The following is a 21,607-nucleotide window of genomic DNA, read 5'->3' as shown; positions in this document are numbered from 1 at the left end:
TTAATTTATTTTATTTGTCGGTGATCCTAACATCTGTGTACGGACATCCTATTTAAAGATCTTCCATTCTATTATCTGGTCTTTTTCAGACATTTTAAACAGAAATATCGCATTTTGGTGATTTCCATTCCTGAGCTTTTGTTCCTCCTGTGCTTGTTTGGATATTTAGTATTCATGATTTTCTACAAATGGTTTGCCTTTGATGTGACACATGCTCAGACTGCACCGAGTCTTCTCATTCACTTTATTGATATGTTTCTGTTCACCAAGAATCCAACTAACAAAGATCTCTACCCTGGACAAGTAAGTTTACCTGTAAAACTACATGGGCGTGACATGTCTCCCATGTGTACACAAGTGGGTATTAAGGACAGAACCGTGGCATAAATTGGGCTGAGGATGCTGTAAAAAGAAAAAAATAATAATAATTTTCTTGAGTCTACGGTAAATGATGAAATCTTAGGGTAGCTAATGTAGTGAAATGACAACTTGGAACCAACCCTGAAGATCACCTCCTGTTCTGGAAAGCCAGAATGCAGTGAGCATTCATGAAGGAATCTAGGGTACAGCAGGCTTATATGTTCTTTTGAGAATGTAACTTCATGCAAATTCCGCCCTTGAGCTGGTATCATTAGAACTTATCACCAAACAAACTAAATAGAAGACAACATGGAGACTAGAATACGTCTTCAGTGACATTGTCCGCATTTCCAGAATTACACCATGCATCAAAACCTGTTCCTACCTGGTAATACCATTGTCGGATCCCTAAAATATATATTTTTATTTTTCTAGGACATCGTTCAAATGCTTCTTGTGATTGTCGCGCTGCTGTGTGTTCCAGTTCTTCTTCTAGGTGACCCAATTTGTCTTTATATTAAACACCGCAGAAAAAAGAACAAGAGCCATGGGGAGCAGGTATGATCTGTTAAATAACAGTTTAGAATACTACTTTTTAGTGTGTGGAAGAGAAAAAACAAATTGCAACATGTATCCATGGCTTCTTCATGTATCTCAGGGTGGCGAAAGCGGCTTACTCGCAGAAGATGAGCAGTCTGTAGAGAATTCAGAACATGGGGGACATGGGACACATGATGGTAAAAAGGTAACTTTCTTAAATTTTATTTTCGCTCAGCCGTATTTGTAGACCTGTCAGATTTCCAGGTGTTTGGCATCACAGGACCCATTCTGTTCTTAAAATTCCACTGATACGATGTTATGTTGTATATTTCTGTTCCATTTGATTCAGTATTTTACATGACAAGCTGCGAGTCCTCTACTGTCCTGCACTTGTTAATTAATAAATGAAGAAGATGGGAGACTAATGGCTACCAGACAACAGGGACCATATATAACTAGGCAGAATTTTTTATTAGTCGCACATTCTCCATGCCCTCACACCTACATCAGAATAGATGATGATTACCCCAGTTGTTTGCATGCTGCTTGGCATTATTATTTTGGAAGGTATTAATGTCATGAGTGATATTTCCAGTTCTCAGCAAAAAGAGAACATTTGAAGGGTCAGTCCACTACTTCTCATTCCTCATGTTTGGCCCAGTTAAAATGAAAACGCTTGTACTCTCCTCTGGCGCTGTTCCACCAGTGTCGGCACTCGCGTTCCCAGGGTTCTTGTGAGGTTATATCACGTGAGCCCTGGGCCCAACCAGCGCTGGCATCACTGTCCCCTCCTTCGGACAAATCTAACATCAAGAGGAAGTCTGAGAGTTGTCTCAGCCCTGACTTCCTGTTGATTTTTCAATACATCAAGGTGGGGGTCAATGAAGCAGGCGCTGATTAAGTGCAGGGCTCACGTAATAGAACAACCTAACGTGAGCACCAGGAACTCGAGTGCTGGCCTCCAGAGGTGAATATAATATATAATGTTAATTTTATCAGTGCTAGAAATGAGATGGGGTTGTCCAGGTAGTGGCCAACCCCTTTAAAGGAGCCACAAGATTGCTCCAATACAGTGTTTCCAAGTTAAGGTGCTGCAACAACCTGGCATGTTATTGAAACGCCCAAGCGATGCCTCAATACGCCAAGTTACAAATGGTAGCATGTACGCAGCGCTAGGTCCTAAACTGGCAGCCGCTCATAGCAACGCCACTGATTTCTTCTATTGCCTCCACGGCTTTAAACCACAAGTAAAAATAAATGTAGCGGTGCCGCAAGAAACCATAACCTGCTGCTTGCTTGGGGCCCTTCCTTCTTTAAGAATACACTGGCCGTGCAATGATATACTTGCACTGTCATTCAGCAGAGAGAGCAGGCAGGACTCAGTCCCTCACTGTAGCAGCCAAGATCAGGTGAGTGGGCTTTTAGTTTTTTAGGTGACACCAGTGTCGGACTGGCCCACCGGAGAACCGGAGGATTCTCCGGTGGGCCCTGGCATTTGGTGGGCCCTGGCACCTGCTGGCATAAAGGGCCAGCAGTTGCCTAGGGCCCCCCACTGTTCCAGGGGCCCCCAGCCAGTGATGTGGGGGCCCTGTGCCAGCAGAGCAGCAGCGGGTGACAGGATGCAGGAGCCCCTGTCCCCGCTGCTAAAGAGAAATGAATATTCACTGCTTCCCACATGGGCGTGGGAAGCAGTGAATATCATTTCATGGTCTCCACTCCCCCAGAGGCCCGGCCCCCCCAGCACAGGAAGCTGCTATGCGGCCGTAAATCAGGGCGCTGCCCTCAACTGACCCAGAGCCCATGCCAGGGAGGATGATGAGCACGGCATGACGGCACAATGATCCCTGCCAGCTGGGCATCCACAGCCTCTACTTGTAAGTTTCCAGCTCCTACAGCTGCGCACTTACCCAGGAGATGGTGAGCACGGAGTGCTGAAGTCCTTGCCTCCCACCAGCCTGAACCCTCGGGGAGAGGGGCCATTGAGAGTGACAGTGTGTGCCATGGTCTTGTGCACCGGACCTGCCTGCTCACCGCTCAGTGCCTGCTGCCCGGAGTGCTGCTCACCCGCTGCTGTCGTCACGTGGGAGGGTCCGGAGCCCGAATGCAGACTTGGGCCGTTGCTAGGTGACGGCGGCCGCGTTTCCTTCTTGCAGAGGTGATCGGGATGTGGGGTCCCTATGTGACTCACCACCCCATGCTGACGCGTGAGTCACTTACGGCCCAGACTGATCCCCACCATTGTTAGCAAGTGCATATGATCCAGCCATAAGTCAAATATGGGACCCAGGGGCCACATTTAGGCACCATTTTAAGCTACTTTTTGGTGTTACCCTGAGAATGTAAAAGATTGGCACTAAAATGTACAAATCATCATCACCATCTATCTATCTATCTATCCCATATCTATCTCTATATCTATCTCTATATCTATCTATCCCATATCTATCTATATCTATCTCTATATCTATCTATCCCTTATCTATCTATCTCTATATCTATATCTATCCATCTCTATATCTACCTCCATCTATCTATCCCATACCAACCTCTATATCTGTTTATCTATCTATCTCTATATCTATCTATCTCTATATCTATCTATCCCATATCTATTCCATATCTATCTATTATCTCTATATCTATCTCTCTATATATATCTCTCTCTCTCTCTATATATATATATATATATATATATATATATATATATATATATATATATCTCTCTCTGTCTATCTCTCTGTCTATCTCTCTGTCTATCTCTCTGTCTATCTCTCTGTCTATCTCTCTGTCTATCTCTCTGTCTATCTCTCTGTCTATCTCTCTGTCTATCTCTCTGTCTATCTCTCTGTCTATCTCTGTCTCTCTATATCTGTCTGTCTATATCTGTCTGTCTATCTCTGTCTCTCTATATCTGTCTCTCTATATCTGTCTCTCTATATCTGTCTCTCTATATCTGTCTCTCTATATCTGTCTCTCTATATCTGTCTCTCTATATCTGTCTCTCTATATCTGTCTCTCTATATCTGTCTCTCTATATCTGTCTCTCTATATCTGTCTCTCTATATCTGTCTCTCTATATCTGTCTCTCTATATCTGTCTCTCTATATCTGTCTCTCTATATCTGTCTCTCTATATCTGTCTCTCTATATCTGTCTCTCTATATCTGTCTCTTATCTCTATCTCTATATCATCTATCTATCTCTATATCATCTCTCTATCTCTATATCATCTATCTATCTCTATATCATCTATCTATCTCTATATCATCTATCTATCTCTATATCATCTATCTATCTCTATATCATCTATCTATCTCTATATCATCTATCTATCTCTATATCCTCTATCTATCTCTATATCATCTATCTATCTCTATATCATCTATCTATCTCTATATCATCTATCTATCTCTATATCATCTATCTATCTCTATATCATCTATCTATCTCTATATCATCTATCTATCTCTATATATATATATATATATATATATATATATATATAATAGTGTTGTACCCTATGAGGGGGTGCGTTGTACCCTATGAGGGGGTGCGTTGTACCCTATGAGGGGGTGCGTTGTACCCTATGAGGGGGTGCGTTGTACCCTATGAGGGGGTGCGTTGTACCCTATGAGGGGGTGCGTTGTACCCTATGAGGGGGTGCGTTGTACCCTATGAGGGGGTGCGTTGTACCCTATGAGGGGGTGCGTTGTACCCTATGAGGGGGTGCGTTGTACCCTATGAGGGGGTGCGTTGTACCCTATGAGGGGGTGCGTTGTACCCTATGAGGGGGTGCGTTGTACCCTATGAGGGGGTGCATTGTACCCTATGAGGGGGTGCATTGTACCCTATGAGGGGGTGCATTGTACCCTATGAGGGGGGCAGCATTGTACCCTATGAGGGGGGCAGCATTGTACCCTATGAGGAAGCAGCATTATACCCTATGAGGAAGCAGCATTATACCCTATGAGGGGAGGCAGCATTATATTCTGTGAGGGGCTACATTATATTCTGTGAGGGGTCTACATTATATTCTATGAGGGGGCTGCTTTATATTCTATGAGGGAGGCTACCCCAACCCCTGCTACATAATTAAGACGTGTACTACCTTATATTATACCCTGATATTAGAGTGTTTTACCACACAATTGGTGGTCTTGTATTTATCTCTGTGTAGCTACATAGTGGGCCCCAAGAATGATTTTCTCTGGTGGGCCCAAGGTGTTCCAGTCCGACGCTGGGTGACACAGTATATCTTAGTGCAGGTTTTAATAAGGGGACACTTTGTATATTGTACTGCTTGGGGTAGGAGACAGTGTGCGTATTTTCGGTCGTTTGTTAATTATTCGGTAAAGGTAAGCCAAGGGAATCCCACCACCCACCGCTGGGGATTCCCCAAGGCCGGAAAGGCTGCATAAATGTTAGTTTGCATAAAGAAAGCACTCCAACTCCTCCCTCCCAAATCATTTATGTGACTGTACAGCTCAAAATGCAACTTTTTGCTACAGAAGCAGTTATTTTGGATCATGAACGGCTCGATTGTCTTTTATAGTTGTCTGGAAATGCATTACGTCATTACAATGTTCTTCTATCATCTCGGTCTCGTCGTATTGCCTCCCAAGTAGCACCCTATCCTGATTGACCATGTGCCAGAGCTAATGACCTGTCAGTCATCCAGGGGAGGGTGCCGCTAATTAGGAAATAGTCAGAGGTTGAAAAGCCAATTAAATGTGTATTGTATGATGTACCTTTTTAGGACTGCACTATTTGTAATATTAAGAGGAATCCTTTAATCATGCGATCTATGAATCACAAGGCATGTTTGTATTTTTACCATTTACATTTAATCAGTAGGAACTTAAAAAAAAAAAAAAAAAAATTTAAGGCAAAAAAAATTAAAAGAAAAAGCTGGCTTTAAATTTTTACTTTTAAGTTCCATTTTTGAGTGATGTGACCCCACAGAATCCATATTAATGAGCATGCCCTGTGTTTTGTTATGGGTGCAGCACAACCCACAGATGAATATTTAGTCCCATACTCTTGTGCATATGCTCTCCGCTTACAGAAAAGGAAGCCTAAGGGTACGTGCACACGCTGCGGATTAATCCGCACGGATTTTGCAAAAACCGCAGATAATCCGCAGGTCAAAAGACCTGCGGATTATCTGCGGTTTTGACTGCGGTTTGGTCCTGCGGATTCACCATCTCCACAATGGTGGAGATAGGAACCCGCAGCGGTTTCCGCAGAAAGAATTGACATGCAATTCTTTCTGCGGATTCAAAACCGCAGCAAATCCGCGCGGATTTTTCCGCAGCGTCGGCACAGCGTTTTTTTAATACCATTCATTTGAATGGTACTGTACACCGCAGCTAAAACTGCTGCGGGTCCGCAGCGGCCAAAACCTCTGCGGAAACGCAGCGGAATCCGCAGCGTGTGCACGCAGCCTAACAAGTTAGATTGGGAAGCCCAACTGTTTATAACACTGTAGGCGTAGCCCATATATAGATGTTCACTCGCATAAGTATCCAGTCACGAGGCTTTTACATAATCTGTAATATCCATTGTTTTGTAGTTTGATGCAGGGGAGGTTTTTATGCATCAGATGATTCACACCATAGAATACTGCCTGGGTTGTATTTCCAACACTGCATCTTACCTACGACTATGGGCGCTCAGCCTGGCTCATGCACGTGAGTAGCTTTTTTCTTTTTCCTTAACCTCCTTTTAAATGCAGTTGTCATGGCATATGCCGAGTATTGATTGCAGGTCATATTACCACTCTGTAAATAATAGATACATGTTGATGATGATTAATATATTTTTCTATTTGTTACTTTTACATTTTACTTACTTTTAGGCGATGTACCCACGAATTCGCATGCGTTTTTCCCGCTGAAAACAAGCGTTTTTCGCTTGCAGAATGTTTGCGCATTCCAAGCGATTAGTATCGCTTGGAAATAGTTTTTTTTATTATATATATATATTTTTTACACACACACATATATACAGTCATGGCCAAAAGTATAGACACCCCTGCAATTCTGTCAGATAATATTCAGTTTCTTCCTGAAAATGATTGCAAACACAAATTCTTTGGTATTATTATCTTCATTTAATTTGTCTTAAATGAAAAAACACAAAAGAGAATGAAGCAAAAAGCAAAACATTGATCATTTCACACAAAACTCCAAAAATGGGCCGGACAAAAGTATTGGCACCCTCAGCCTAATACTTGGTTGCACAACCTTTAGCCAAAATAACTGCGACCAACCGCTTCTGGTAACGATCAATGAGTTTCTTACAATGCTCTGCTGGAATTTTAGACCATTCTTCTTTGGCAAACTACTCCAGGTCCCTGATATTTGAAGGGTGCCTTCTCCAAACTGCCATTTTTAGATCTCTCCACAGGTGTTCTATGGGATTCAGGTCTGAACTCATTGCTGGCCACCTTAGAAGTCTCCAGTGCTTTCTCTCAAACCATTTTCTAGTGCTTTTTGAAGTGTGCTTTGGGTTATTGTCCTGCTGGAAGACCCATGACCTCTGAGGTAGACCCAGCTTTCTCACACTGGGCCCTAAATTATGCTGCAAAATTTGTTGGTAGTCTTTTGACTTCATAATGCCATGCACAAGGTCAAGCAGTCCAGTGCCAGAGGCAGCAAAGCAACCCCAAAACATCAGGGAACCTCCGCCATGTTTGACTGTAGGGACCGTGTACTTTTCTTTGAATGCCTTTTTTTTTCTCCTGTAAACTCTATGTTGATGCTTTTGCCCTAAAAGCTCTACTTTTTGTCTCATCTGACCAGGGAACATTCTTCCAAAATGTTTTAGGCCTTTTCAGGTAAGTTTTGGCAAACTCCAGCCTGGCTTTTTTATGTCTCGGGGTAAGAAGTGGAGTCTTCCTGGGTCTCCTACCATACAGTCCCTTTTCATTCAGATGCCGACGGATAGTACGGATTGACACCGTTGTACCCTCGGACTGCAGGGCAGCTTGAACTTGTTTGGATGTTAGTGGAGGTTCTTTATCCAACATCTGCACAATCTTGCGTTGAAATCTCTTGTCAATTTTTCTTTTCCGTCCACATCTAGGGAGGTTAGCCACAGTGCCATGGGCTTTAAACTTCTCGATGACACTGCACACGGTAGACACAGGAACATTCAGATCTTTGGAGATGGACTTGTAGCCTTGAGATTGCTCATGCTTCCTCACAATTTGGTTTCTCAAGTCCTCAGACAGTTCTTTGGTCTTCTTTCTTTTCCCCGTGCTCAATGTGGTACACACAAGGACACAGGACAGAGGTTGAGTCAACTTTAATCCATGTCAACTGGCTGCAAGTGTGATTTAGTTATTGCCAACACCTGTTAGGTGCCACAGGTAAGTTATAGGTGCTGTTAATTACACAAATTAGAGAAGCATCACATGATTTTTCGAACAGTGCCAATACTTTTGTCCACCCTCTTTTTTTATGTTTGATGTGGAATTATATCCAATTTGGCTTTAGGACAATTCTTTTTGTGTTTTTTCATTTAAGACAAATTAAATGAAGATAATAACACCAAAGAATTTGTGTTTGCAATCATTTTCAGGAAGAAACTGAGTATTGACAGAATTGCAGGGGTGTCAATACTTTTGGCCATGACTGTGTGTGTATATATATATATTCTCACCTTCTGATGGGGCCCCGATCTGCTCTGCGGCACTCCCGACATCTTCCGGTCCCAGTAATGCTTTGCGCGAAGGACCGGAGATGACGTTGCGAGCGTGACGTCACCAGCTGTCATTCGCGCAAAGCATTACTGGGACCGGAAGGTGTGGGGAATGTGGTGAGAGGCGGGAATGACTCCGGGGGCTGCCGGAAGGTGAGAATATCACTATTTTTTTTTTTTTTTTTTTTTTAATTTTTATTTTTTTACAGGGATATGGTATCCAGGGCCTGGAGTAGTGTCTCCTCTCCTCCAGGCCCTGGGTACCATCCGCACATGATCCGCTTACTTAGCGCATGGTGGGCATAGCCACATGTGTAAAGTAGGCAGATTAATGCATTCCCATGGGTGCGGAATCGCCGCGATTCCGCACAAAGAATGGGCATGCTGCGGATTTTTCCGCTATGCGATTCCGCAGCGGAAAAATCCGCAGCATTAGCACAGCATGTGCGGAATCCCATAGGATTGCATGGGATGCGTTTTTGTGGCGATTCCGCAGCGGATAAACGCGAAAACACAAAAAAATGCAACGTGTGCACACAGCCTTATTGCGTAAATGGATGTGTTGGGGAAACCAACTTATAACAAAAGCCGCAAGATGGGAACCAGGACATGGGACATGTGAGGTACACCTGGGGTGGACCCGCTAGACCGTGGCAACGAACCTCCCGGGGGCGAGCTGACCAGGTGGACCACCCCCTATACAGGGAGTGTTTGGGGCAAGCCCGCAGGTAACTATTACCACGGCAGCTGGTACCCTGGGAAGTAACGACAGACAGACAGCTAGAGCCGAGTTGGGGATACAGGACTGACGGTACCGGCTGGGAACCACAGGACGGGCACGGCTTAGAGACGCGAGACAGGTGGGCACGGCCTGGAGACACAGGACAGGCGGGCACGGCTGGGAGACACAGGACAGGCGGGCACGGCTGGGAGACACAGGACAGGCGGGCACGGCTAGGAGACACAGGACAGGCGGGCACGGCTAGGAGACACAGGACCTAGGAGAGAGGAAAATGGAGAGGTGAACGAGCAACGGATGGACAGGACGCGATAGCGTGCATAGAGGGCGGCCAGAATCACTAGGGAAAAGCAGTGATACTCAGGCACCGCTGGCAGGAAGAGGCGGCCAGATATAGGGGCTAGTAGGAGGACTTCCGGGTCGTGACCTAAAGTGGAGGAGGAGCAGGCGCGCGTCCTCAGGAGGAGGAGGCGCGCGCGTGTGCCCAGGCACAGTATGTGCGCGCGCCCGCCGAGCAGGAGGGGCGGGAGCGTGCACCCGGCGCGGTCCGGAAGACCGGACGGAGGAGACCGCCGGACGGAGAAGAGGAGCCGGGGAGGACCGCGGAGAAGACCGCGGCCGCCGGCGCAGAGGGGAGCAGGACACCGGAGGATGGGTAAGCTGCGGCCGGGAGGAGGCAAAGAGAGGAGTGCGCGGCAGCCGCCGCGTGACAGTACCCCCCTCCTTACGCGCCTCCCTCCGCAGTCCGGAAAAAAAACTTAGCCAAGATTCGAGGGGCCTGGATGTTCTCTTGGGGCTCCCAGGACCTCTCCTCGGGACCAAAGCCCTTCCAATCAACCAAAAAAAAGGTTCTCCCCTTTTGCTTCCTCATGGCCAAAATATCTTTAACCTCAAACACATCGTCTGCGGAGACAGGCGGAGGCGAGTGAGGGGCCTTAGAAAGGAAACGATTGAAGATGACTGGTTTTAGCAAGGACACATGAAAGGCATTAGGGATACGGAGAGAGGCAGGAAGCCGTAGTTTGTAGGAGACATCATTAATACGGGACAAGACCTCAAAAGGTCCAATATAACGGGGACCCAGTTTATGGGAAGGGATCTTGAGGCGAATAAACTTGGAGGCCAGCCAAACTTGATCACCAGGGTGATATGGCGGAGCATCCAGGCGTCTTTTGTCGGCGTGTCTCTTAACTCTGTTACGTACCAACTCGAGAGCGGCCTTGGTCTCCTGCCAGATCCTGGAGAATTCCCCGGTCAGAAGGTCAGCCGCCGGTACACCCGAGGCAGGGGGAACCGGAAGAGGTACACCAGGATGTTGCCCGTAGACTACAAAGAAAGGGGACTTGCCCGAAGACTCACTGACGTGGTTATTATAGGCGAACTCAGCCCACGGGAGAAGTTCAGCCCAGTCGTTCTGGTGGACATTGGAAAAATGCCGGAGGTAGTTCACCAAGCACTGATTTGTCCGTTCGGCCTGACCGTTGGACTGGGGGTGGTAAGATGAGGAGAAGTCGAGAGTGATATCCATTGATCTGCATAGGGCTCTCCAGAAGCGAGAGGTGAATTGGACTCCTCTGTCAGAAACAATATGTTGGGGCAGTCCATGAAGACGGAAGATGTGCTGAACGAAAATCTTCGCCAAGGCTGGGGCCGATGGCAAGCCGGAAAGAGGAACGAAGTGTGCCATCTTAGAAAACCTATCAACCACCACTAGGACGACAGTACAGTTGGCAGAGTGGGGCAGGTCCGTAATAAAGTCCATGGCAATGTGTTGCCAAGGGGACGAGGGTACTAGAAGCGGGTGTAGAAGACCAGAAGGCAGCTGCCTAGGCACCTTGATCTTGGCACAGGAGAGACAGGAGGCGACGAAATCCCGGACATCCTGGGGAAGAGTCGGCCACCAGTAGTAGCGGGACACCAGGAGAAGTGTCTTCTTAAGCCCGAGATGGCCAGCCAGCTTCGAAGCATGTCCCCAGTGGAGGATTCGTCCTCGGTCCTTCTCCGGCACAAAAGTCTTGCCAGGTGGAGGTGAGAGAAGAGAAAGTGGTGCCACCGTGATGAGCCGGGATGGATCCAAAATATGCGTGGGTTCCTCTTCGACATCTGCGGGAAGGAAGGACCTGGACAAGGCGTCAGCTTTGAGGTTCTTGTTGCCTGGGCGAAAATGCAGATCAAAATCGAATCGAGCGAAGAACAGAGACCACCTGGCCTGGCGTGGGTTGAGTCTCTGTGCAGACCGAAGATAAGCTAGATTCTTATGGTCTGTGAAGATTGTGAAGGGATGTGCGGCGCCCTCCAATAAGTATCTCCACTCCTCTAGAGCTAACTTGATGGCCAGCAGTTCTCGGTCCCCAATGGAATAATTCCGCTCTGGGGTGGAGAAGGACTTGGAAAAGAAGCCGCACGTAACGAGCCTACCGGAGGAAGATTTTTGAGACAAAACCGCTCCAGTTGCTGATGCATCCACTTCGAGGACGAACGGTTTGTTGACCTCAGGACGATGGAGTACGGGAGCCGTGGCAAATGCTTGTTTCAGAGATAGGAAGGCCTCCTCTGCTTCAGGGGTCCAGACGTGCGGGTTGGCTCCTTTACGAATCAAAGATGAGATAGAGCCGGCCAATGAGGAAAAATGAGGGATGAACTGCCGATAATTTGCGAAGCCGAGAAATCGCTGAACGGCTTTCACCCCTTGGGGACGTGGCCAGTTGAGCACGGCAGAGACCTTCACCGGATCCATACGCAGGCCGGAGTCGGAGATGATATAGCCCAGAAATGGAAGGGAGGACTGTTCAATGGCGCACTTCTCCAATTTGGCGTACAGGCGATTCTCCCTCAATCGGAACAGTACTCGGCGGACATCTCTTCTGTGGGTGGACAGATCGGGAGAGAAGACCAGGATATCGTCAAGGTACACAACCACACTGGAGTACAGAAGGTCTCGGAAAATGTCGTTCACAAATTCCTGAAAGACTGCGGGGGCGTTGCACAACCCGAAGGGCATGACGAGGTACTCGTAGTGTCCATCCCTGGTGTTGAAGGCGGTCTTCCATTCATCTCCGGAGCGAATACGGACGAGATTATAGGCTCCACGGAGATCCAATTTAGAAAAGATTCGCGCCCTTCGTAGCCGGTCGAACAGCTCGGGGATGAGAGGTAGAGGATATCTGTTCTTGATGGTAATCTGGTTAAGACCTCGATAGTCAATACAGGGGCGGAGAGACCCGTCCTTCTTCTTGACAAAAAAAGCCAGCCCCAGCGGGAGATGACTTTCGGATGAAGCCTTTGGCCAAATTCTCTTGTACATATTCAGACATGGCCTGAGACTCGAGTGGACTCAACGCATAGATTCGCCCCCGGGGCGGAGTCGAGCCGGGTACAAGCTCGATGGGGCAATCATATTGCCGGTGCGGTGGAAGAGCCTCTGCCTCTTTCTTATCAAAGACATCCGAAAAAGCCCAATAGGCCGAAGGCAAATCCGCAGGGCCCGAGACAGGAGACGAGCATTTGAGGGGTTGTACTGGACGAAGACATCTAGTCTGGCAAACGCAGCCCCAGCGAAGAATGTCTCCGGTCCGCCAATCCAGGACAGGTTCATGCATCCTCAACCATGGAAGACCCAGGAGCAAGGTGTGGGATAGAGACGGCAGCACGAAGAAGGCTATTCTCTCACGGTGCAGGACCCCGATCTGTAATTCCAGCTCTTCAGTGACCAGCGTAACGGTCTCGCGCAAGGGAATGCCGTCGACTGAAGCTAACTGCCGGGGAACCTCCAAGGACCTAACAGGTATCCCCAATCTCTTCACCGCCTCGAGTTGGATAAAATTACCAGCAGCCCCTGAGTCAATATAGGCTAACTCCGAGAAACGTTTGGATCCCTGGATAAACAAAACAGAAAGGGTCAAAGGTAGAGAGGTGTCGAAGGCACCTAGGGAGGCCTCTCTTACCTGTCCTAGGCGGAGGAGTTTCCCGGCCTCACAGGGCAGGAACGTAGAAGGTGGGAAGCACTGCCACAATAGAGACAAAGACCAAGAGTGAGTCTCTCCTGGCGGCGTAGCTCTGCGGGCCTGAGTCGGTCAACCTGCATAGGTTCAGGGGCTGACGCCGAGGTGGAAGGCCGAGAGCGGGGAGGACTGCGTGTCGGAGGAGAAAACCGAGTGGGTCTTCTCTCCCTGGCGACCTCGCGGGAACGCTCACGGAAACGCAGGTCAATTCGCATTGCCAGCGAGATGAGATCTTCCAAAGACGTAGGTGTATCCCTGCCTGCCAACTCATCTTTGATTCGAGGCGACAAGCCCAAAAAGCCCCTACTAGAGCCTCATTGTTCCATCCTAGTTCAGAAGACAACGTACGGAACTGGATGGCGTACTGTCCCACAGAGAGAGCACCCTGGCGAAGGCAAAATAAGGACTCGGTGGCGGAGACCAGACGGCCGGGTTCATCAAAGACCTTACGAAATGTCTCCAAGAAGGTTGCGAGCTGGGAGACTATCGGGTCATCTCGCTCCCACAAAGGATTCACCCAAGCCAATGCCTCACCCTCTAAGTGGGAAATCATAAAGGCCACCTTGGCCCGGTCGGAGGGATACTGCAGGGATGCCAGCTCGAAGTGCAACTGGCACTGGTTAATGAACCCCCGACAGAGTTTGGGATCTCCACTATAGCGTGGGGGTTTGGCCAAGCGGGGCGAGGACTGAGAAGCTGGCGCAGGGACAGCGGCCGCCGTCTGTAGAGCTAGAAGGCGGTTATCTACAGAGGCTATGTAGTTCAAAATATGGGCCTGGGTGTCGCGCTGCTGAGCAAGCTCCTGCTGTAAGCCGGAGATTTGGGAGGCAATCCCCGGATCGGAGGTTTGCAGAGAAGAAAGTCTGGACTCCATTGACTTGAGGAACGACATGATCCTCGCCTGATTCTCACGAAGGAACAAAAGTTCCTTTTGGGTCGGGGTCGGGGTACCAGCGGGATCCATGGCCTGAGTATTCTGTGAGGTACACCTGGGGTGGACCCGCTAGACCGTGGCAACGAACCTCCCGGGGGCGAGCTGACCAGGTGGACCACCCCCTATACAGGGAGCGTTTGGGGCAAGCCCGCGGGTAACTATTACCACGGCAGCTGGTACCCTGGGAAGTAACGACAGACAGACAGCTAGAGCCGAGTTGGGGATACAGGACTGACGGTACCGGCTGGGAACCACAGGACGGGCACGGCCTGGAGACACAGGACAGGCGGGCACGGCCTGGAGACACAGGACAGGCGGGCACGGCTAGGAGACACAGGACCTAGGAGAAAGGAAAATGGAGAGGTGAACGAGCAACGGATGGACAGGACGCGATAGCGTGCATAGAGGGCGGCCAGAATCACTAGGGAAAAGCAGTGATACTCAGGCACCGCTGGCAGGAAGAGGCGGCCAGATATAGGGGCTAGTAGGAGGACTTCCGGGTCGTGACCTAAAGTGGAGGAGGAGCAGGCGCGCGTCCTCAGGAGGAGGAGGAGGCGCGCGCGTGCCCAGGCACAGTATGTGCGCGCGCCCGCCGAGCAGGAGGGGCGGGAGCGTGCACCCGGCGCGGTCCGGAAGACCGGACGGAGACCGCCGGACGGAGAAGAGGAGCCGGGGAGGACCGCGGAGAAGACCGCGGCCGCCGGCGCAGAGGGGAGCAGGACACCGGAGGATGGGTAAGCTGCGGCCGGGAGGAGGCAAAGAGAGGAGTGCGCGGCAGCCGCCGCGTGACAGGACATAGCCACAAATGAGAACACAAATATACACTCACTGGCCACTTTATTAGGTACACCATGCTAGTAAGGGGTTGGACCCCCTTTTGCCTTCAGAACTGCCTCAATTCTTCGTGGCAGAGATTCAACAAGGTGCTGGAAGCATTCCTCAGAGATTTTGGACCATATTGACATGATGGCATCACACAGTTGGCGCAGATTTGTCGGCTGCACATCCCTGATGCGAATCTCCCGTTCCACCACATCCCAAAGATGCTCTATTGGATTGAGATCTGGTGACTGAGGAGGCCATTTGAGTACAGTAAACTCATTGTCATGTTCAAGAAACCAATCTGAGATGATTCGAGCTTTATGACATGGCGCATTATCCTGCTGAAAGTAGCCATCAGATGTTGGGTACATTGTGGTCATAAAGGGATGGACATGGTCAGCAACAATACTCAGGTAGGCTGTGGCGTTGCAACGATGCTCAATTGGTACCAAGGGGCCCAAAGAGTGCCCAGAAAAAATTCCCCACACCATGACACCACCACCACCAGCCTGAACCGTTGATACAAGGCAGGATGGATCCATGCTTTCATGTTGTTTACACCAAATTCTGACCCTACCATCCGAATGTCGCAGCAGAAATCGAGACTCCTCAGACCAGGCAACGTTTTTCCAATCTTCTACTGTCCAATTTCGATGAGCTTGTGCAAATTGTAGCCTCAGTTTCCTGTTCTTAGCTGAGAGGAGTGGTACCCAGTGTGGTCTTCTGCTGCTGTAGCCCATCTGCCTCAAAGTTCGACGCACTGTGTGTTCAGAGATGCTCTTCTGCCTACCTTGGTTGTAACGGGTGGCAATTTGAGTCACTGTTGCCTTTCTATCAGCTCGAACCAGTCTGCCCATTCTCCTCTGACCTCTGGCATCAACATGGCATTTCCGGCCACAGAACTGCCGCTCACTGGATTTTTTTTCTTTTTCGGACCATTCTCTGTAAACCCTAGAGATGGTTGTGCGTGAAAATCCCAGTAGATCAGCAGTTTCTGAAATTCTCAGACCAACCCTTCTGGCACCAACAATCATGCCACGTTCAAAGGCACTCAAATCACCTTTCTTCCCCATACTGATGCTCGGTTTGAACTGCAGGAGATTGTCTTGACCATGTCTACATGCCTAAATGCACTGAGTTGCCGCCATGTGATTGGCTGATTAGAAATTAAGTCTTAACACACAGTTGGACAGGTGTACCTAATAAAGTGGCCAGTGAGTGTGTATATATGTATATATATACATATATATGTATGTATATATATATATATATATATATATATATATATGTATATATATATGTATGTATGTATGTGTATATATATATATATATATATATATATATATATATATATATATATATATATATATATATATATATATATATGCATATATATATATGTATGTATATATGTATGTATATATGTGTGTGTATATATATATATATATATATATATATTTTATTAAAAATTTTTTTTTTTTTTTTTTGGACCATGAAGGATTACAAAAAAAGTCCCATTGGAAGGTGGCATCCCCAGCAGGGAGAATGTACAGGGGTTGGACAAAATAATGGAAACATCAACAAAAGTTAGTTTAATATGGTGTAAGTCCACCTTTTGCGGAGATTGCAGCCTCAATTCTCCGAGGTATGGATTCATAAAAGGAGTGAATTGTTTCCAAAGGAATTTTAGCCCATTCTTCAGTAAAAACACCCTTCAGTTCTTTGAGCGACAATGGCGGCGGAAATCGACGTCTGACTTGAATCTCTAAAATCGACCATAAATGCTCAACAATGTTGAGGTCTGGGGATTGTCGGGGCCAGATGAGATGCTCAACTTCATTAGATTGTTCCTCGTGCCATGATTTAACGATTCTAGCTGTATGAATTGGTGCATTATCATCCTGAAAGATGGCGTTCCCCTCCGGGAAAAGTGCTTGAACCATAGGATGCACTTGGTCGCCCAAAATGCTTAAATAATCGCGGCTGTTAATTCTTCCATGAAGGGATATCATTGGCCCGGCGGATCTCCACGAAATAGCACCACAGATCATCACAGAACCTCCGCGATGTTTTACATTTGGAAGAAGGCAGTCTGGATGGAATGCTTCTTTCGGCTGTCTCCAAACGTACACTCCGGTCGGAGGTCGGAAATAGCGTAAACGATGATTCGTCTGAGAATATCACGTTTCCACTGCTTGAGGGACCAATTCTGGAGTGAGTTTTCTACACCACTCTAAACGCTTGGAAACATTTGTCATTGAGAGCAGTGGTTTTCTAATTGCACCTCTTCCGTGGAATCCAGATTTGTGCAGCTCCCGACGCACATTTTTCGTGGAAACTGGGTTCTGTAGGTATTCATTGAGCTCAGCGGTGATTTTCGGAGCCGTGGTCTTGCGATCCTCTCTCACAATTCTCTTTAGAGTCCGACGGTCTCTGTCTACTTCGACTTTCGGCCGGACCTGTGCTTTGCTGCGGACGTTTTTCCTTCTCTTTCAAACGCAGTCATTACTTTGGAGACAGTACCTCTTGACACGCCAAGCATTCGGGCACTTTCTGTTACACTAGCGCCTGCCATACGAGCACCAGCAATTTGGCCTCTTTGAAAATCCGAGACGTCTGCCATTGGTATCAGGTTCTCATCAATGTTCTTACAATTCTGCAAAACAAACAGTTAATTTACATACACATATCACATAACACAAATTTGGTGTTTCCATTATTTTGTCCAACCCCTGTATAATCAAAAGCCATAAAATTCACCTGGTATAATTATACACATGATATTTGTGAATGGATGCAGCTACAATACTCTTCGCCACTGTAGCCAGTCAACGAGCCCAGCAGCTCATGCTACCTCCTCCAACAGAGCCACTGAGTTCAGTGATTGGCTGCAGTGGTGATGTGCACTGGAGTCCTTCCATCACCACTGCAGCGAAAATGTAGAGATTGGTGCAGCCTCCAGGTGTCAGAATAGAACTGAGAGAATGAGTACCTGCTGTGATTTTTCTCTGGTCACCTTCCACGACAGCAGTTATCGGAGGATGTCTCCCCGCCCTAATAGGGGACAGGAAATGCACAAGAGGTTAAATAACCCTCCCCTTCCTATTACCTCCAGTGTTTTTCCTGTCCCCTATGGGGGCATGAGATGTCCGATGGTGCTGCCGTGGCCGGCGACCGGAGCACCTCATCTCTTACCTGGAGCCGGGTGGCAGATGGTCCGTTTCCTCCCTCCTCGGTTCTGGCTGCTCCCGTCTCCGCCTGCAGGCGCGACTCGGGACCCCTCTCCTGCCTTTCCTGCCCCCCTCCGTGGGGTAAAGCATGGCGGTGACGTGCAGCCGGGGTGTTCACAGAGCTCCCCGGCGTTGTCCTCCCCACGACGTCGCATCCGCGCACCGGAAGTGACGCGGCGCCGCACTGCCGATTTCGGCGGCCAACATGGCCACCAGGGAACGCGGGCGGCGTCTCTGGAGAGTCGAGAGAACTCGCGCCCAGCACTCTGCCCGCCCCCCCACCCGCCTGAGTCACTCGCCGCCTGACGTGTCACTTGCCGTCCGTTCACCCCCCCCAGGGATGGGCACTAGGGGGCTAAGGTGATGCAGTGGCCGGGGGTTTGAGGCGGCGGCGTCCCCAGGCCTCGGACAGCTGAGAAGTGGACGTGAGGAGGGGTGATCATGATTACCCCCACCTGTGGACCAGGGGAGGAGGAACACGGAAGACGCTGCAGAGCCTCAGATATTTAAGACCCTGGCAGAGGGCATCCAGGTAAGGCCATTTCTGCACTGGTGACTGTGACAGACTGACCATGGACGGTGAGAAGCCCTCTCGTTCTGCTTCTGCGGAGCCCAGGGTGCACCCTCCTACTGTAAGTAGCAGGACCGGTCCCCCTTTATTCTGTCCAAATGAAGAGGTGACTTAGTATGCCTTCTCTCTCTATTCTAGGGAGACAAGGCCCCTGACCCCATAAAGAAACCAAGCCGCAAGTGCGTGTGCGGTACCAAACTCTCCTCAACATACAGAAAAAAAACTAATCCGCGCAGAACAACCCTCCCTTCTGGACAGTATAAAATCCCTCATCAAGCAAGAAATGCAATCTTCTAGGATGACGAGTGCCCAAACCCCCACACCACAACCCCCTCCAGCTAAGAAAAGAAAAGCGCCCCCGGCGGAGTCGGACTCAGATTCGGGCGAAATTGATGCCTCTGACTCAGAGGATGTATGGGAAAACGAAAGTTCCACCTCTACCCCCAGACCCGATAACAAAAAATATTACTTTGCATTGGAAGACATGGGGGACTTAGTTAGCATGGTAAGGGGCACCATGGGATTAGAGGAGACACAGATGGAATACTCAGTTCAGGATGAAATGTTTGGGGGATTGAAACCCAAAGACCAAAAAGGGTTCCCCATCCATGAGAACATCCGAAATTTAGTTCTGCAAGAATGAGCCTTTCCTGAAAAAAGGCTCACTACCCCATCAGACATGAGGAACAGATTTCCTTTGGAGGGGAATTGCTCCCTATGGGAGATCCCCCAAAGTAGACGTGCAGGTATCCAGAGTGACGAAAAGGACGGCTCTTTCCTTCGAAGACTCGTCTCAACTCATGGATCTTATGGATCGTAAAACAGAAAGCCTACTTAGAAAATCATGGGATGCCACCACAACCCTGCTCAAGGCTAATATAACCTCTACTCGTGTGGCGAGGTCCTTTATTTAGCTGGCTGCGTACACTGGAGGACCACCTCTCTCATGGAACCTCCAGGGAACAGATCCTCGATTCCTCGCCGCTACTGCAAAAAGCAACAGGGTTCCTAGCCGATGCCTCTGCGGAGTCCATTCGGGTAGCATCAAAATCAGCAGTCCTCTCCAACTCAGCCAGAAGGACGCTGTGGCTGAAATCGTGGGGAGGAGACATCACGTCAAAGTCAAAACTCTGTGCGATTCCCTTCCAGGGGAAGTACGTATTTGGCCCAGCCCTGGATGATATCCTGGAGAAGGCCACGGATAAAGAAGTCGCTACCGGAGCAGCGGAAACCTAGAAGACGATTTTTTCGTTTCCCCCAGTGACCAACCCTCCCAGAGAGAATTCAAAGGGAAAGGCAAAACGGGCAGGTGGAGCTATCCCAAGGGAGGAAGAGGCAGAAATTTTCTAGCCTCCCAGTCCCAGCAATAACAAAACCACACAGAGAAGCAATGACGGTATTCCGATCGGGGGCCAACTCGAATTTCATAGAGCAATGGCCATCCATAACATCAAACCAGTGGGTTCTCTGCACTATTCGTGACGGACTGAGATTGGAATTCGAGAGTCCTCCTCCTCAATGCCTGAGAATAACCTCTCTGCAAGCGCACCTCCAAAGATCCTTGCTGTCCAGATATAAAAACACTCCTGCAAGCAAGAGCAATCTCCCCGGTTCCACAATGAGAAATAGGCAAAGGCCACTACTCTCACCTCTTCATGGTGGTAAAACCCTCAGGGAAACACAGGGTCATTATAAACTTGAAACCGTTGAACCAGGTGGTAAAATACAGGCGATTCAAGATGGAGTCGGTCCAGACTGCAATCCCTCTTATAGGACAGAATTGGGTGATGGCTACAATAGACCTAAGGTATGCCTATTATCACATCCCGATCCATCCAGACCACGAAGATTCCTCAGATTTGCGGTATCTCAGGGGTCCCAGGTCAGACACTACCAATTCAACGTCCTGCCGTTTGGGGTATCATCAGCCCCTCGGGTATTTACCAAGGTGATGGCAGAGGCAATAATCTTCATTCGCCAACAGGGGATCTGCATCGTCCCATATCTGGACGACCTTCTAATAGTAGCTCCACCCAGGCTTCGCCTGAACCAGGACGTAGACAAATCTCTAGAGATTCTGAAATCCTTGGGTTGGATCCCCAACCTAGAGAAGTCAAACCTTCATCCCTCAACAAGGAAAAAGTTCCTAGGGATTCTCCTGGACTCAGAAGGGCGAACATCCTTTTTACCCAGGGAACGGCAACTCGACCTGGTTCAGAGGATCTCCAAGTTCAGGGAACAAAGAGCACCGACCCTGAGAGACTTCTCTTCCCGGTCATGTGAAGGCCTCCTTTCTATGGTGGTTGAACCGCCAGACCCTCCAGCAGGGGGTCAGCTGGGATCAGCTGCCCCTAAAGATCATCACCATGGATGCCAGTCAGCGAGGCTGGGGTGCGACTGTAGAAAAATCACACTTCCAGGGGTTCTGGGGCCCAGAAGTCAGTTCCAGCTCCTCAAATACAAGAGAACTGATAGCTGTAGAGGAGACACTAAAGGCAGCAGCGACCCTCGTCCAAAACCATCACGAACGTGTCTACTCAGACAATGACTATGGTGTCCTACATCTGCCACCAGGGAGGCACAAAATTCTTCAACCTGAAGCGGGTGGCTGCAAGGATCTTCTCCTGGGCAGTGAAACATCTACTGTCCATATCAGCAGTGCATCAAAGGGCAGTGGACAATGTGGAAGCGGACTTCCTCAGCAGGA

General features: G+C 48.6%; 1 protein-coding gene across 4 annotated transcripts in view; it reads left to right on the top strand.

Annotated features, from left to right (window-relative positions):
- LOC141048581 (V-type proton ATPase 116 kDa subunit a 3-like) overlaps window positions 1–21,607 on the top strand; it is a 91,780-nt gene that overhangs the window by 55,766 nt on the left and 14,407 nt on the right. For all 4 annotated transcript variants that reach the window (XM_073544299.1, XM_073544300.1, XM_073544297.1 and 1 more), the window contains 4 exons: window positions 90–303; window positions 796–918; window positions 1,019–1,105; window positions 6,472–6,589. In XM_073544299.1, coding sequence (XP_073400400.1) covers window positions 90–303; window positions 796–918; window positions 1,019–1,105; window positions 6,472–6,589 — 542 coding nt within the window. The remainder of the gene's footprint in view (window positions 1–89; window positions 304–795; window positions 919–1,018; window positions 1,106–6,471; window positions 6,590–21,607) is intronic.

Source organism: Dendrobates tinctorius, unplaced genomic scaffold, assembly GCF_039654945.1.
Source record: "Dendrobates tinctorius isolate UK_male_01 unplaced genomic scaffold, ASM3965494v1 ptg000137l, whole genome shotgun sequence".
Taxonomy (NCBI): domain Eukaryota; kingdom Metazoa; phylum Chordata; class Amphibia; order Anura; family Dendrobatidae; genus Dendrobates; species Dendrobates tinctorius.
Note: the sequence above shows the minus strand (reverse complement) of the source record. Positions and strands in the feature narration are given on the sequence as shown.